Source organism: Euprymna scolopes, chromosome 5, assembly GCF_053919585.1.
Source record: "Euprymna scolopes isolate OS-2025 chromosome 5, ASM5391958v1, whole genome shotgun sequence".
NCBI lineage: Eukaryota > Metazoa > Mollusca > Cephalopoda > Sepiida > Sepiolidae > Euprymna > Euprymna scolopes.
The window spans coordinates 20349864-20365649 of record NC_136486.1 but is presented as its reverse complement, the minus strand read 5'-3'; the positions used below and the strand labels follow the sequence as shown (position 1 = coordinate 20365649).

At 31.4% G+C, this 15786-nt stretch overlaps 1 protein-coding gene across 1 annotated transcript in view; it reads left to right on the top strand.

Moving 5' to 3' along the window:
• The window catches only part of LOC145276725 (uncharacterized), a 99060-nt gene that overhangs the window by 59836 nt on the left and 23438 nt on the right, over positions 1-15786 (top strand). Inside the window, exon 10 of the mRNA XM_080127942.1 lies at positions 15720-15786. This exon is cut by the window's right edge and continues 99 nt beyond it. Within this exon, the coding sequence (XP_079984068.1) occupies positions 15720-15786 (67 nt within the window). The remainder of the gene's footprint in view (positions 1-15719) is intronic.

Below are 15786 nucleotides of genomic sequence, written 5' to 3'. Positions count from 1 at the left end.
TGCTAAGAAATATAAGTGTGAAACTTAAGTCAATTATGAAAAAAAAATTTTAATTTAAAAATTAAGTTGTTTTATTTGTTTGTTTTTTGTATTTAATTTAAAAAATAGTTTAGAACGGTTTTTAATTTAAAAATTAATTTAGCTTTTTGTTTAATTTAATAATTTAGCATATTTTTTAATTTAAAAATTTAGTATTTTAAATTAAAAAATTTAGCAATTTTTTAAATTAAATATGTCATTTAATAATTTATTTACTGTTTTTTTTTAAATTAAAATTTATTAATTTCCAAATGTGACAAGTACGTAATTTTCCAAATGTGACAAGTACGTAATTTTCCAAATGTGACAAGTACGTAATTTTCCAAATGTGACAAGTACGTAATTTTCCAAATGTGACAAGTACGTAATTTTCCAAATGTGACAAGTACGTAATTTTCCAAATGTGACAAGTACGTAATTTTTTAAATTTGGTAATTAATTGAGCAATTTTAAAAAATTATTTTTCATTTAGCTTTTTTTTTTGCATAAATTTAGTAAACATATTTTAATTTTAAAATTTTGCATTTTTTATTTTGAATTTAAGTCAGCATTTTTTCCAGAATTTTTTTAAGTCATTATACAATTTTTATTATCCATCATCACTATCACATTCAAACAGTTATCATGACAACTTGTATTTAATATTTATTATGAGCTAAATGCATTTAGCCATATGGAAAAACATATTGCTTGGTGTTGATGGTTTAGAAAAAAATCTTCCAAGATATAGTTATGTCTAAATTTTTTATTATAAAAATAATGTATTTATTTTTATATATTAGTTTTTCATTATTTAAATAGATATTTGATTAATATTAAATAACCAAAAATATATTTGTCAGAGTTATGCAATATCGCTTGAAACACAATCTGTATATTAATACCATACAACCTTTAACGTACGTATGTGTGTCACGGTTTGAAGATTATAAATTATTTGATCAGGAGATCCTATTTATTAAAAAGAAGGATATAAGTTGATAATATACTACAAACATTAAATTAGTATGTAGATATGCTAATTTAATGATTGTAGTATGTTATCACCTTCTATCCTTCTTTTTAATAAATAGGATCTCCTGATCACCGAAGACATGAAAATTTTTTTTTTTTTTTTTTTTTTAATAAATAAAAAAGAATGATGTCGATTTTAGCCCATACACTAAACTAAAATATACTTCTTGGTCTTCTAGCGAGGATCCAAGGGTATTATCTGTTCTGTCTAGATAAACACTTTAGCAGTTTTAACAAAAGGGCTACAATAATATTGCGGGGTCTCATTCACGCTGAACATCCACAAAATACCCAGCAGCAATATATTACATATGAAAGATTATGTTGTGGAATTTCCACAGGTCCCGCTAGTAGTTTTATTAATATGGAGATTTTTGTACAAGCTTTATGTTACAATTAACTTCAATGTGATTTAATAATTTACTGAAATTCTGCAAAACATACTCATTCATTTTTTGTATTGTTTGGATTACTTTTCTCATCTTAAGTGTTATTCTCGCGTTTCATCCGATGTAATCTCCAACCTTCTCAGGTGTATCTTGTCAAACTCTGGGAAGCGCGAACGGAAGCCTTTATTTAATCTAAAGAAATAGCATGCTTTACTTTCCTCAGCCGGAACTCTTAAGTAATTCGCAGTTGTATCCTTAGTATCACCGTCATTGAACCTTCAACATCCAGAAGAGTCTTGTTAGGAACAGAATTTTACTTAGTACTTTACCTGTTATGCCATGAGTTCTTATATTTCTTACAGATGTTATGTGGGGGGGGGGGCATTGTAAATGGCTGAGGTAATTCTGGAGAGGAAAATTGGCTATCTGGGCTTGCAAAGATGATGTCAGTATAAGCCGGAACCCAGGAAAGTTCGTCAGAGCAACAATTTTAGATTAAGGTGCGTTGGCAATGACATCAAAAAAGTTCAAAATATATCAGAATTCCCAGGGATTTGGCATCAGCTGGGACTGACCGACATGTCAAACAATAAACAAAAAAGGCGTGGAGGGTCATCCGTTCAAATAATAAAAAAGACAACCAGACAACTGCAGAGAAGTGACCACAGCAAGAGAGCAAACACATATTTTGGCCAATTTGCACATACACACCACCACCACCACCCTGTGATCCCGCCTTGCTGTTAATATCGTCACTGGAGAATAAACATTGTTCTAATCATTCTTGTTACTTGTTATTACAAGTTCAAGAGAGTTTTTTTTTTTTTTTTTTTGTTCACGCATAATTTTACGGGTTCAAACAAATTACAACTTGTGATCCGGCTAGACTTAACACAGATTCCAGAGTTCAACAACATATACATGAAGAAGGTCAGATGTTACATTTGCTAAAATAAAGTGAGAATAACACTAAAGATGAAAACAATTCTCTGAAAATGAATTTACTTTTATTGGTATCTTTATCCACAAAAACTTGTGCTTAAATTATGGGCCATTTTCTTGCTTTCTGGCTCAAGTTAAACAAAGCTGTTTTTTTTTTTGTTTTACATTAACTGGAAAAATGTAAAGCAAATACTATGAATCCTTGATTCTAGTTTAAAGTGTAATTTTGGTTGACTAACACACAAGATGCTTGTTAAGTTAGTCAACAGATCAATCAATTTTTTCAAATATGTTGTTTTAAGCAAAAACAACACTACTTGTCATATTGAAAATAATAATATATTAAAAAATTGCAAAAATTCATTAAGTAGAAAATTATTTATAGTTAAAAGTAATTTTTACAGAAAATTGGGAAATAATATTTTCCCTAGATGTGAATACCTTGAAAATTGCAAATGTTGGGGGACATAGTTATCTCCATTTTTGCTACTTTAATGATGACGTTTTGTTTTAGCCAATAGCAATAGATTTTTTTTTTTTTTTTTTTTACTAAAAGCACAATAGCAGTTATTCTATTGGATGAATTTTCATAATTTTTGGATATATTACTATTTTCAACATGACAATGAAGTAAGCACTATTGTTTTCGCTTAAAACCATATATTTAAAAATATCAATCTGTTGACTCTTCTCAAGCACCAATGAAAATTTTTTTTTTTTCTAATTACGAACCTATTTTGTTTTGATTTGGCTTTGTTTATTGTTTTGGAATGTAATGTTGATGCATATGACTAAACAAAGTGCATGTTATGGCATATATTTTTATAACAGCATTTCAAATAATACACAATAAATTGTTAATGGCATTTCATGTTTTATAAAACTAACTAGTTGGCTTTGCCAGCACGCTATTGCTTTGCAAAACCAAAATTCTAAATAATAAACGTTTCTGTTCTGCTGGCCTGCTTTCCAGCTGACTACAATATGGCTGTTTTCAAATTAAATGTAAACAAGTTCTTGTTGAGACGACCCACGTAAATAATCAAATTATACCCAATTTCCACCAATGATTACAACACTGTTATTCTGGTCACACCTATTTTCATTGACTCTTATCCTTTAGTGGTTTTCGGGCTTGATAAGTAGTGACTTCCTTGTAATTAAAAAAAAAAAGCATTCATAAGTTTCTCGTAAATATGAGACAAAAGTATTAGCTTTTTATTCAAAGAAATAAACTTTAACGTGTATTCATATAAATAGATACTAACATTTCACAAATTTTTGTATAAATTTATCTATTGAATAAAACCATGAAAAGGAAGAAATACAATTTGGTTCTTATCTTAAAAAACAAAAATAAAGAATCTTTATAATGTATGTACTCATGAAAATAAATTCCAATTATGTAAATTAAGTAGTTTTATTTTAGCCCCAAGGGACTTAGTAATTCACTCCCGTTCGTCTGTTCACACTTTTTTCAATAACCGCACCTTGAACTTTTTTTTTTTTAAATTTTGCACAAACATTAGTCATGGTGAAAGTAAATTTTTTTTGCCAGAACGGACTTTCCAGGTTAAATTTGGTTGCCCTCCTAGGGGGCATTATAGGAGTAAAATTGCTCCCAAATCGTTCATTTGTTTGCACTTTTCTCAATAATTATGTTTTGGATTTTTAAAAAAATTTTACACAAACATATATGGAAGTAAATTTTTCACCTGAGGAGAAGAACCTTGCATGCTCGCCTTGTTAAATATGAAAATCAAATTTTTTGAGTAACAGAAGAGCAGCTGTCTTGTCCACCGTTTTGAAAAGAATCTAAAATGAAAAGAAAAAAGAGATAACTCAATAATTCAAACTTGCAAGGTTAATGTAATACCTAAAAACTCCTATGAATTGCTTAAAAATGATTTTCTTATCTATATAAATAAAACAGATGTATGTATTTATGTGTGTGCGTTTGTGTGAAAATATTCAACGAATAAACTTTCAAACTACTGGTCACATGACAATGAAATTAACTTGAAATAGTAATCATGCAGCAAGGATGGTTTATAACAAGTAAAATGGATGGATTTTGGATAGATGAATAACGCATACAGAACTGTAGGCAAGTTGAAATGCAAAATATTCTTTTCAACTTGTCAACATATTAGTTTTATGCATGAGCAAATTCATTTATAGCTTAAATTGGTTTAATTTTAAATCTTATCTATCTGTCTGGTTAGCTTAAGTGGTAGGGAATGAAGCAGTTGGAGTGCTAATTGTTTTGGTTTCGATTCTGGCTGATGGCACCCAAGTAATTTAAAAAAAAAAAATCTTTTGAAATCATTATTAATAGAGAATTAGCTCTGTCTGTAAAAATAAATACAAAATCTGCATGAATTAAAATATATTTCAGCGTATTTTACAACTGTGCCCTCCCCCATCCTCCTAGTTATAAAACTAAAACTGACTTGATCAGTTTACATAATTTTTGGAATATATTTTAATTCCCATTATATTAAAAAATGAAAATAAAAATTTATATGATGTATGTACGCATGACAAAACTTAAATATCATATTCCAAAAGTTACATAAATTGGTCATGTAGTTTTTTAAATAAAAAATAAAATTTTATGAGTATTGGAGAATTGACCATTTTGCCCACCATTTTGAAAAAAAATCTAAAAACAAAAAAAAAAACAGATAACTCAACAATACATTATACTTTATGTTGTAATTAGTGTTGGGACGATTCCTAATTTTTATACGATTCCGATTCCAGGAAAATATTGATTAACGATTCCGATACCAAGTACGATTCCGATTCCTAGGGAATTATTGTTTTGAAATATACCAGGTAGTTTTATACTTATGGTCGGTAGTTCCCAAATATGTTCCCTAACTTTGGAAGAGATATTTTATGTCTACACCGTCGTGTTTTGGTTTAAATAAAATTATTATCTAGTAAACTAAACGGAAAAATTAGCAAAATTTATTTTAGAGAAAATTTATTTTACTTAATTGGAATACAGAAAAAAAACAAAGAAAATAGAATTTATCCTTCAGAGCAAAAACAAATAAAATAGAGTTTATATAACAGAACAAAAACAAGAAAATTAGAGAATAAATTAACACGATTCATTATTTTGGTCCTCATAATTTACAGATTTAATGAATTAAATAAAAAAAAATATAGCGGAAGAGAAAGAAAATATATACTAATTAAATATAAAAAAAGATAAATATTTAATTTAATAATTTATAAATGAACGTGCGTAATGAAAAAAACAATATACCACGTGACATGGCGCTGTAGATACAAAATAACCCTTCCAAAGTTAACGACCATATTTGAGAAATACCATTAATCGAAAGTTTTTGTGTTTTATACCAAAAGGTAGGTATAGCGAAAAGTTACAATTAAAGGAATTTCAAAAACGATTTTTTGTTTGGCTATTGATAGTTGTATTTGTGACGGCAGTTCTTCAGACCTCCATAATTCACAAAGAGTAGTTAACACTTATTGTTTTTTCTTACTTTTTCATTACTTTTACACATTGTTTCTAACGTGAAGAATAAGTTTAGCCAAACTAATTTTGAAATAGGGTATATCAAAGGAACACATATAAAAATGATAACACTATAAAAACAAATGAAATACTAGATAAAATTGAGCAAAAATAGTTACCAAAATTACAGAAAAAGATAAAACAAAACAAAAAATGATGAAGTTTGTTGAGTGAAATGAATTATTGAAAGAAAATTAATTGAACTAATAGAAATGTTAAATAAAAAAAATGTCACATTTCAATATTTTTTTAATAATTAAATTCTCAGGGTTGTCGAAATTAAAAATTAAGTGATTTTTTTTAATTAGACTTATTTCGAAGCTTGTTACCTTGAAAAATACATTTTAAACCCTGTTTTTTTTTTTTATAAATAAATTGAAAAAAAAAAACGCAATTAAAAAAATTTAATTGATAATTGAAACTTTAAAAACATTAAACATTGAAAAATTACTTATCTCACAAATTAACGTCCAATAAAGTAGATCCAGTCTTCATACAGGAATTCGGTTATAATAAATATATCTTTCCCAAACTTAAAGATTAAATCTTTTTTTTTTTTTTTGGAGAGAGAGTGCTTTCAAATCGCCGGGGAATGCCGCCTAAAATTTTAAACAAGTAAATTTTAGGAGTTTAGTGCCTTTCAAAGGCGGTTATCATAATTTATTATCATCCTTTAATTTCCTTTTTTCCTCCCCCACACCTTTCCATGTGGTTCAGTAGTTAACCAGTGCTCCTGTTGCTATCAGTCAGCTATCTTTACCTAAGTTTTAATTTCTAGTTAAAAGAATTTTTCATGAATAGAATCAGCATTTAAAAAAATTTTTTTAGTTGTATATATTGTATTTACTCTTTGAAGTTAAGGAACGTTAAAAAAATTGGTGACTTAGGCAAAAAAAAAAGACACTGCGATTTCGACCCTCACTAATAAAACTGCTCTGAGTGACTAGTTGGTAATTTTTTGTTCCTTTTATTTTTTATTTTGCTCCTCCAATTCATTTGGATGCTTCATAGTTAAATGTTTTAACATGTTGGTTGTGGTCATGTTAGATGGTTTTGTTCCTTGCGATATTTTGATTTGACAGACTTTGCAAATGGCTTTCAACTCATGATCTTCATCAACTTCAAAAAGTTTCCATGCAAGACTTTTTTTGGACTTTGAGGCCATATTAGAAAATTCAGTTTATCTGTAAACAAATAAATTACTATTAAATTTTGCTTTAAAGCTAGTCACTTATTTGGATAATTAATTGAAAATAATCCGCTAAAAAAGACAAAAAGAAAAAAATATAAAGGGAGGAGCGGTAAATTGTACCAACCAGTAGTTAACAACAAAACAAAAAACTTATAGAATTTAATTTTTGAAACCAATGTATAAAAGTTTACATAATGAAATGCAAATATGCATTTCTTTTTAATTTTTTTTTTTTGGTTGACTGTTCAATTCACACATGGTGGATGCGGTTCAATATTGCTAAACTATAAGTCTTAAGTAAAATTCTATTTATAAATACTTTTTAAAATGAAATTATTTAATTAATCGTAAATATTATTTAGACATAAAAATTAATTGATTACAACACCTTTTAAAAAATATATATTAATTTCTTTTTCGTTCGGCAAAAAACTGCGTCAAACACTTTTTTTTTAAATTTTCAATTTAAAATTCTAGAAAAAAGATTATATTATTCTGCTTTTAATATAATCAAATTCAGGGTTTTATCTTTCTGGAGAAAAAAATTTAAAAAATGGATTTTATTTCAATGAAATTTAAAAAAAAAACAACTTGACTGAATTGAATTAATTACCCTTAAATTAACGAAGGGGTTATTTAATAACTTTAGGTTTCGAAGAGATAGGTATGGGGTTGTTTTTTTTGAAACTTCAAAAGAAGCCGACTACTGTCCAAATTTTGCGAAATAATACAACGTGATCAATTTCATTTTAGAGATATTTCTTTCAAAAGCCTTCTTTTAAAAAAAGAAAAAAAAGTATATTGTTCTATTAAACCTTTTACTGTTTAAATAATTTGAATTTGCTCGTTTTAAGAAAATATAAATTGAAAAAGCATTTTCATTCACTATTAGAAGATTTGTCAGTAAAAAAAAACAGTCGCCAAAAAGATAAGCGTTTTTTTTTTTTTAAATTTTTACTCGCAATGTAGAGCCCTGCATACTTCTTTTCAAGTTAACTCTTTTGTAGTTTTGATCACAATAGATCTGAATGAATGAACCTTGTAAGGGAGGGGGCACTAAGCATTGCCCTGTTAATAATGAATTTCTTTGGTTTCTTTTTATAACATGCTACATTTCTCTCTTGCAGTTAGAAATATCAGGATTTTTTTTTCTTTTTTTCAACATCGGACTAAAAGAATCGTAATGAAGGAATCGGAAAATTAAGGTATTTTTTAACGATGCGCTTCCGATTCCGATGCCTCCCAAAATACACGATCCTTACGATTAACAATTCCGATTCCGATTAATCGTCCCACCACTAGTTGTAATGCCTATGAATTCCTATTAATCATTTAGAAATGATTTTCATAAAATTAAACTACTTGGTCAATTTCCGTGATTTTTTGTTTTTCAATTATGATATTTTTATTTCATCATACAATTTTTTATTTTAATTATAAGGGGAATTCTGGACAAGAACTTTTTTTTTTTTTTGCTAAGAAATTATGGTGCTTAAGATACAGTGGAGAGATCGATTTTTTTAACGTTATTTTAACCAAAAACAATAGTACTTAATTGTCATGCCGAAAATAGTAATATATCCCAAAATTATGAAGAATCATTGAGTAGAAATTTATTTATAGTTAAAATTTTTATGGAAAATTGGGTAGAATTGCATTTTTCTTAGACATTAAAAAGTAGACAGTAGAAGGTTAAACACAAAGGAATACTTTAGATTACTTGTCATTCATGGCAGCAATATTTGTTGTCTATATTGATAGACTTTTTTTTTTTCTTTTACTAAAAACACAATAGCAGTTGTCCTACTTGATGAATTTTCATAATTCTTGGATATATTACTATTTTCTACATAACAATTAAGTACATAATATTGTTTTTGCTTAAAACAATATATTTTAAAAAATCGGTTTGTCGACTATAGTTTAAGAAGCACCGAAATTTACTAAGGCTAAAAGACACTTGAGGATGAGTGTTAATGAGATGCGTAGATTGTCAGTTGAATAGAGGAGAATATATTTAATATTCAATAAGTCTTAGTATACCACCTCTCTCCACCCGGGCAACGCTGGGTTACTATGCTAATCTTCTATTATATAAAGGAGATGTCCGCTATAAACTTTGCCAGCTACATCCAACCGGGTCGAAACTGGTACCATCTGAAAGAGCAATGCCTCGGATGTGTAATATGTGAAAATTGGGAAAAAATGGTCGATTATTTCGTATAGAAATAGTTTTATATTAAAATTGTCTCTTTCTAAATGTTCTCTGAATTTGTTTAAATAAAAGAATTTCCAACATCATTTTGCAATCAGTGCTGTGGTTCAGAGGTTGGCTCATAACCATTAGTTTTGATGTTTGCGTACACCTACCAGTGGTCGTTTTTTTTTTTTTTTTTTTTTTTATTTGATTAAAACAAAAAACAATTTCCTTGAGGATTAAATTTTTATTTAAAAGAAACATAAATTCCAATCCAATTATGATTCTTCTAAATCTGACCCCAAGACCGCCATGGGCATGGACTATGTGCCTATATTAAAGATGGCTTTCCATGTGGCTTCTCCAGAGAAGATCCTAACTTACACTTGCTCACACTACTGCATTTATATTTACTCTCTATTGCCCCCACAACAGCGGAGTTACTATCTTTAAAAGCATATCTGAGAAAATTGACAAAGTCCTATCTGCTTATCCTTCAGCTAACATTCACGTATGTGGAGACTTCAATGTTCACAATGTGGAATGGTTGACCCACTCAAACAAGACTGATGATGAGGGGAGGTTCTGTCATGATTTTTCCATTGCTTATGACCTCACTCAAATTGTTCACGAACCCACCCGTGTGCCCGACAATGACGGCTAGTATGCGAGTCTACTAGACCTTTTTCTCACAACTTGCCCTGAACTATGTTCAGTTTCTGTTCAGTCACCTCTTGGTTCTTCCGACTACTCGGTTGTATCAATTAAGATAAAAATGAAATATAAGTCCCCTGACGTACCTCTCCATCGTAAAGTATATCGATACACTATGGCTGACTGAGATAGCTTCCGTACATTTATATTGGATCTACCTCTGCGTTCCATGTTTAAAAAGGATGCGTCCTCTATAGTATCAGACCTGACGGAATGGTTAATTGTAGGTAGAGACCGTTTCATACCCTCGAAAAAGTTCCAGCAAAAACCTAACAGCCAGCCATGGTTCTCTCCAGAATGTGCTGCTGCCATTGCACACAGAAATCACTTTTTCCACTGCTTCCAGCATAATAGATGTATGGAAACTAAAGCCGCTTTCAGGACTGCTCCCAACCATTGTAAGTAAGTAATAAAGAACGCAAGAGAGTTGTATGCTCAGTCCGTCAAGTCCAAAGTAACTGAGCAGCTGCTTGGTTCCCACCAGTTTTGGCAAATAGCAAACAGAATCCTGAACAGAAGCATGTGCTCTATCCCAACTATCATCAATGGACCTGAGGTAATCTCGTCAGCATCAGACAAAGCCAAACTCTTTGCCAAGAACTTTGCAGCTAATTCTACCCTTTGCGACCAAGGCCGCCAACCCCCAATATTTCCTCCTGTATCAGAAAACATACTGTGATATACATATATCTGTACGTGATGTTGCCAAGCTAATCAAAAATCTTGATTCCAGTAAAGCAACTGGCCCTGACGGTATTCCAATTATAGTACTCAAAAAACTTCAACCAGAACTAGCGCCCATACTTACAAAACTGTTTAAACGTTGTCTTAAGGAGAATTGCTTCCCATCACCCTGGAAAATCTCATCAGTATGCCCTGTATTTAAGAATTCAGGTGATCGCTCATCCCCTTCTCATTACAGACCAATAAGTCTCCTGTGCGTCGCGAGTAAGTTGCTAGAATCTGTGTTAAATACAGAAGTAATCAACCATCTCAGCAAAAATAACCTTCTTAGTGACACACAATATGGTTTGCGTTCTGCTAGATCTACAGCAGATGTGCTTACAGTTATATCTCATAGCATTAGTGAATCTCTCGACGTAGGGAACCTTTCTAGGGCAATTGCTCTTGACATATCTAAGGCCTTTGATAGGGTATGGCATGAAGGTTTACTTCACAAGATCTCTAGCTATGGTATAGCTGGAAATGTCTTCTCAATTATTAAATCATTTCTTTCTGACAGAGTTATAAGAGTAGTAGTTGATGAGCAAAAATCAGAAGCTCACAGTATTAATGCTGGGGTCCCTCAGGGTCCATCCTGGGCCCAACTCTTTTCCTGATCTACATTAATGATATTCCAAATCACATCCTTACATCATTTGTAGATATTTATGCTGATGACACTACCATTTATGGTAGCATATCTAAGTCAGTAAACGACCAAGTTCTCTCCAATTCTCTCTCCTCTGATCTTGAGTACATGGTACAATGGGGAAAGGAGTGGCTGGTTACTTTTAATGTATCTAAAACCAAGCTTCTCTCTTTACATCATCAATGTTCTGATCCACATCTGGCGTCAGTTGAAATGAATGACTCTCGTTTTGAGGAGACCTCAAGTTTTGACAAGCTTCTGGGCTTGACTGTTACTCCTGATCTTAAATGGAACAGGTACATCAAATCTGTTGCCAAGGCTGCTGGAAAAATGGTGGGATCATTCTATCGATCCAGTAGATATCTCATTGCTGATGCAATTTTCTATTTATATAAGAGCCAGGTACATCCAAGGATGGAATACTGTTGCCACATCTGGGCAGGAGCTGCTAGAAAGGACTTGTCCTGCCTTGATAGAGTTCAAAATAGACTTCATAGCCTCATAGGAGATATACTTTTCTCTTCGCTGCAACCTCTATCTCACAGAAGAGATGTTGCGAGTTTGTCTCTGCTGTATCGTTATTTTCATGGAAAGTGTTCAATTGAGCTTCAGCCTATGGTCCTCCCCTCGCCAAACTTTCACAAGAAACACTCATCTAGCTGAAAACACTATCAATAATTTTCCCCACTCGTTATCTAAACGTAGATTCCATGAACAAAGCTTCTTTCTTAGAACTGCACACCTGTGGAATTGTCTTCCGTTTTCCTGCTTTCCAGCTGACTACAATATGGTTGTCTTCAAGTCTAATGCAAACAAGTTCTGGATGAGCCATTCCACTTGTTAACAAATTTACTGAATTTCCATTACTAACGATTACTATATTGTCCATTTTCTACTGTACACTCTTTTACCCTTATTCTCGAGTGGCCTGTTGACCTTGATAAGTGGTGATGCCTATATAAAAAAAAAAATTAAAACAAAAACTTTCATTTACATTTGTTAAAGTTTTTTTTTTCTTTTGCATTTAAACAAAGTTAAAAGATTTTAAAAATATTTCTTGTTTTGTACTTTGTATTATTTATTTGGCATTTTTTTTCTTATTTTTTGAGGGTTACGTTAATCATATTTATTTTTTTACATCGTAACTGCTTAATTTTTTTCTTAAGTCATTTTTAAAACATATCAATGTTTATTTCGGCTTTAAAAAATTGTACTTATTTCCAGTACAGACTGTAAAGTAACACGGTCATTGTAATAGACTGGAAAGTCACGCACACATATTAAACTAAAGCTATATTTAAAATACTTATTTTGCAATGTTGTGACGTCATTTTTACTGTTATATATTCAATCATCGAGGTTATCCTTGAGGGGTACCAAATTGAGCTTTCGTTACATTTGAATATGTTATATAGAGTTCTTCATTTAGGGGCACTTTTTACGTTTGGGTGTATACACTATATAACATCAAAGATTCCGTGTGATTGTCTCTAATATAAATGGTTGTGTGTTTGATTATCATAAAGGGAATCGTGTGTGTGACATATAATTTCTGAACCTACCTCTGCTTTTTCTCGCTGTTGAACCATCTGGCAATTTCTCATCCTGGAGGGAGACTTGATACCTGTTTGACGAAGATTTATCACTCCAAGACGATGAAATGGTTTTATAGTTTTTATTTCACTTTCCCCAGAGGTCCTGCAGCAGGTGTAAAGTGAAATCTGCTTGTGTGGTTCTTCTTCACACACGTCAGCGTTCGTCTCCCCCCTCCCCAGTTAAGAGGGGGGAGACCACGGAAAACGTCCGTCTTCTTCAAAGCTCAAATCAAATCTCTCAGATCTAGCCAACCACGTCACACAGACGTAATTTTGTCAGCTGACCTTTGGTTCTGGTAAACGTGTCTACCTCCACGTTTACTCACCTCTCTCTCTCTCTCTCCCTCTCTCTCCCTCTCTATTCTCTTATAGAGACACAGAGAGAGAAAATAGAAAGAGTAAGAAAGCCAGAGAGGGGGGAGGGATGCTCGTTAACATTACCATCTTACCCTCTTTCGCGTTTCACATGCTTTTTTTTTTTTTTTTTTTTTTTTGCTGCACAGGCGCTCCCTGCTATTTTGATTGAAAGAAAAGTTGTATTGATTCATTGAGGGGCTGGAGGGTGGGGTTCCAGCACACGGGCAACGCTGGGCACTCACTCCCTTGTTAGTATACAAATAAATGACAAAAAGTCATTCCAAATTTCAAGCTGTTGTCGATCTTACTGTTTATTTCTTCAATCATGTTAAAATGTTTAATTCTTGACTTGTTTCATAGCACAGAATCATTCATGTAATTATTATGTTATTTTTTTAAATTATTCCGCCTTTACTAATCAGAAGAATAGAAACTCATCAACTTTAAAGGAATATGGGCACGGTTACAAAATCTGAAAATTGGAAGAGAAGTTGCAGTTGTTTTCTTTTAGTTATGCCATCCTATATATATATATACTAGCAGACTGGCCGGCATTGCCTGATCGTAAAAATATGCTTAAATATGATATTTTAATTTATGCACATTCGTATTTATTATTATAGAGCCAATTCTCTATCGATTATTATATTGTACCCAATATATAATAGTGGCTGTCTGGCATGGCCCAGTCATAAAATATGTTTAAATATATTTTAATTCATGAATTATTATATTACTAGCAAGGATAGTAACTGAAAAAAAAAAATTCAATTTAACGTTTATAAGTGGCAGGTGCGCGGCGAATTTAATTAGGTCAAAGGAAATTAAATTCTGCACTTAATTTTAACTGCAGGGTAGTTATTTTGGGTTTGTTTTTTTGCCCAACTTTGTCTGGTTTTGTTTCCCCAATGTGTTGGGGAAAATCAGCTCCTCTTTATTAGGGGAGTGTCCAAATGAAAGCAATTATCTGATATGACGGTGTTCACCGACATTGACCAAACGTCCATTGCTTTCTGGACGCTCCCGGCCCTGTAGGCTGAGAACTGCTTGTATTCAGTTTCACATCAGTTTTGCTTTTATATGAAAAGCTGAATCAACACGGAAGGGGCCGAAATAGCAAGAATTGTGTAAAAGTCGATGTAACTAAATCTAGATGCGACGCGCGTTCGCAAATCCGAGATATTATTATCTAGGGGGGGTATACAAACAGTTCTAAGCGATAGTACTCCCCCCCCCCTTGAAAACCCCGGCGAAAAAAGCCTTTGTTGGGCATACAAAAACTCGCTCGCCCGTTTTGCCTTTTATATATATATAGATAAATCGTATTTATTATTATATTGTACCCAACCAATATATAGTAGGGATTTTAAAAGAAAAAATAACTTGGGTGCCATCAGCTAGAATCAAAACCTAACAGTTCTCCAGCTTTATTTATTATCATCTGACTTAAATCTATACGCATACAAAATCCTAAACAAATATAAATGTACATTTTAAGTCAACTTACACCGGGCAAGTTCTAAAGTTTTTTTTCTTAGCAGCTATTTTTACCAGCTAAAAACAAAATTAACTTTATTCTATTTATTCAAATCTTCTATATATCAAGTTTTAAGTCTGTATACCAAAAATTGGTAGAATAGTTTGATAGAGACCGTTCTTTACAGAGACAAAGTCACTTATATATGTGTGTGTATATATTTTGTCCAAAATATGGCAGATTGCCACTTGTATGTAAAAGGTAGATATTTGGGATCGTGTCTAACAGAAGACTGAGGAATTGAGGAGTGAGATGTCTGTTCACAATACATTTAAACTTCTTCAGACAAGCAGGAAACTGAGGAAAGAAACTATTATTTTCTAACCTACTTATTTTTAGCATAAGGAAGCTACCATGTGAACGATTTGCACATGCGCAGTTGTGAAACGGTTGACAAAATCCGATTACCCTCTCCCCCAAGTATTAATATTTTAATTTTGACCCCTTAAGCACCCCCTTCTTTTTTTTTTTTTAGATGAAAACTGATTAAGAAGTTTTCCACATGTCTGAATACCCTATATACCAAGTTTTAAGTCTATAGATCAAAAATTTGTTGAGTAAAAAAAAACTAAAAGATATAACTCAACAATAATTCAAAACTTCTAAGGTTTATGTTGTAATGCCTTATGAATTCCCATTGTTTAAAAATAATTTTTTTATAAAAATAGAACTTTAATCAATTTAGGGGATTTTTGGAATATGATATTTTCGTTTTCTACATCATGCAAATTTTTTCTTGTTTTTTAATATGGGTGAATTCTGGACAAGAACCAAACTTTAATTTAAAAAAAAAAAAATGTCTAATTTGTGTTTTCTAGGGAAGCGGAACCGGATGATGTTTCACATGAGGAGGATGTCGTCAAAAAAGTTACATACAGAGTAAAA